Source organism: Dermacentor albipictus, chromosome 7, assembly GCF_038994185.2.
Source record: "Dermacentor albipictus isolate Rhodes 1998 colony chromosome 7, USDA_Dalb.pri_finalv2, whole genome shotgun sequence".
In the NCBI taxonomy this organism is placed as follows: Eukaryota; Metazoa; Arthropoda; class Arachnida; order Ixodida; family Ixodidae; genus Dermacentor; species Dermacentor albipictus.
The window spans coordinates 16626897-16629197 of record NC_091827.1 but is presented as its reverse complement, the minus strand read 5'-3'; the positions used below and the strand labels follow the sequence as shown (position 1 = coordinate 16629197).

The 2301-nt window shown below is 44.8% G+C and overlaps 1 protein-coding gene across 1 annotated transcript in view; it reads right to left on the bottom strand.

Annotated features, from left to right (window-relative positions):
* Nucleotides 1-983: 983 nt before the first annotated feature.
* Nucleotides 984-2301, bottom strand: part of LOC139046681 (kelch-like protein 10) — a 35862-nt gene continuing 34544 nt past the window's right edge. Inside the window, exon 12 of the mRNA XM_070521701.1 lies at nucleotides 984-1051. Within this exon, the coding sequence (XP_070377802.1) occupies nucleotides 993-1051 (59 nt within the window). The 3' untranslated portion in view covers nucleotides 984-992. The remainder of the gene's footprint in view (nucleotides 1052-2301) is intronic.

Here is a 2301-nt window from a genome sequence, read left to right as displayed (position 1 = left end):
TATGGCACATACCCACACTGAGGGATTGGCCAATAATTGTGTGCTGAAAAGTATCACATATTCGATTAAAACAAAAACAAAAAAACATACAAAAACAAACGAGAAACGAAGGAACATTCAAAAAGTTGTTTGTTTAATTGTTTAATTTCTAAATTTATCTTTCTCTTATCCACGCTCTGCCAAGCAAATTTTATCCGTACTATAATTCTAATAAAAACACGTGAAACCGCCTGCTTCTTGGCCAGGCCTCCGCATCTAGTGGGCATGAGCCAGCGTTTGCACACAAGAACAAATGACCGCCGAACGACTGCGAGAATTATAGCAGAAGTACTCGGTTTTGCAGGCTCGTCCGTCTACCGGATTCTGACTGAAGTTTAACAAGTGTCTTGAATATGCTATTTGGTATTTCTCATTAGCAATACTTGGGCCCAGTAATAGTTATAATGAGTGGTACTTAGCTGTCCTTGCGGTCTCGATCACTTTTCTTTTTATTTTAGTCATTTTTTCTTACATTTCTTTCTCCTATTTCCTATATAATGTTTTGTAGCATTGATCAGTATTATTTGCTTGTTTAAATATTCCCTTGTTCTCACGCATTACTGATGGCATGTTATGTATAAAGCGTAACAATTTTACTTCTTTGTATACTTGATTGCTTGCCGCATACATTTTGTTCGTTTCTTGTTTCTACGTTTTTGCACTGTATTTTCATGGTGTTCCACCCCCTGAGCAATGTACGGGTAGGGGGGGCCTTTGTCAGGCAGCTGCATCTGCCTTTAGCCCCTACATCCCAGACAATGTATTGTCTGAATAAAGCATTCATTCATTCATTCATTCAAATATGTACACGCTTTATTCTTCATTGTATAAACCATACATCACACAATCACATGTCCACCTGCTATGGTATCGCAAAGCGACTTGCAGTATAGAAAATTAGCTTTTGAAGTTCACAAGCGTTCCGCCAAGATGGTGTGGAAGTTGTCCGATTCCTAAGCAAGTTCTTGCAGAGGGTCGTCATGAGACGTGCATTTACGAATGTGATATACAGCTGAAGCCACAGAGCATGCAAGTGAAAAAAAAAATGAGCGAAGGCCAAAATAAATGAATAAGTGCGCTAGAACAAAACAAGAATCAAAGTCACGTTGATCGATAGCTCACTTACTATTTTTTCTCTTTACTGTCACTCAATTGATGCGCCATGAATTTTTATCTGAAGGACAAACTGTCAATGCAGCCTCCTGCTTAAAGCCGATCCACATGACGGACCAAGTCTGTGTGCCGATCGGTCACGTGATGCGACGTCACGGCCCGCCGCGGTCCGGTCCGGCCCAGAGCACATCCACACGGCGGACCGCCATAGCAGACGGCAGAGCAGACCAACCAGCTACATTCTCGGCCAGAGTGTTATCATTGTTATCATTCCGGCTCGAGTCCCACAAAGCCGGGAACTGCTCAACGAGGGATACAAAATGAAAAAAAAAAAACCTCCCCGTCACTGCAAGAGGACAGGGTATTTAAAAATATATATCTGCTGCACGCACGTGTAGGCGGAACGGCGGACATGAAACGACTGGCTTGACTGGCTTTTGCTGAGCCGAAAACTAGATTGGATTTGGCTGAAGACACTTTGTTGCCGGACAACATCCGTTGGCTACGCCGACATCGCTGCGGTTTCCATGCGGTCCACCGCCAAAACTGCAGCGGGAGAAGCCTGGGCGATTTGTTGTACCGCGAGGGCCGCGGTCTTGCGCGGGCCAACGGTGGTGCGCACGAACTGCTGACGTCCTATCACGTGATGCGCGGACTGCGGTCCAAAAGAGCAATTTGGTCCGTCGTGTGGGTCGGCCTTTAGTGGTCCTGAAGCGTCTAAACGTCATGTGCGTCGCGTGCGACCGAATCTGTTGAAACGAGAGTGCCAGATTCGGCACCACGACGATATACCCCCGCGAGCTTTGTATTGATAGTGCTCGCAATTGACACGAAATTTCATCGCTGTCTGAAATGCCCTCAGTATGATCGATAGATTAAGGGTCTTTAAAAACGTGTGCTTCAGGGCGGCATTTCAAAACATCGCTGCTGAAGCGCTTAACAGAAGAGTTCCAATGGTGCTTCTAGCAATGGAAGAAAAGGTGCAACCAGCGCGTTGTGTCGAATGTGAGTGTTCTGCAGGTGAACACGTTGACACATCTAAAAGTTTCTGAAATATTTTTGTTAAGTACTGCACAATCTTTCGCCACAGACCTCGTATATAGAACCTATACAGCTGAATTCGTGATATTTTCGACTCGTCATACGTGG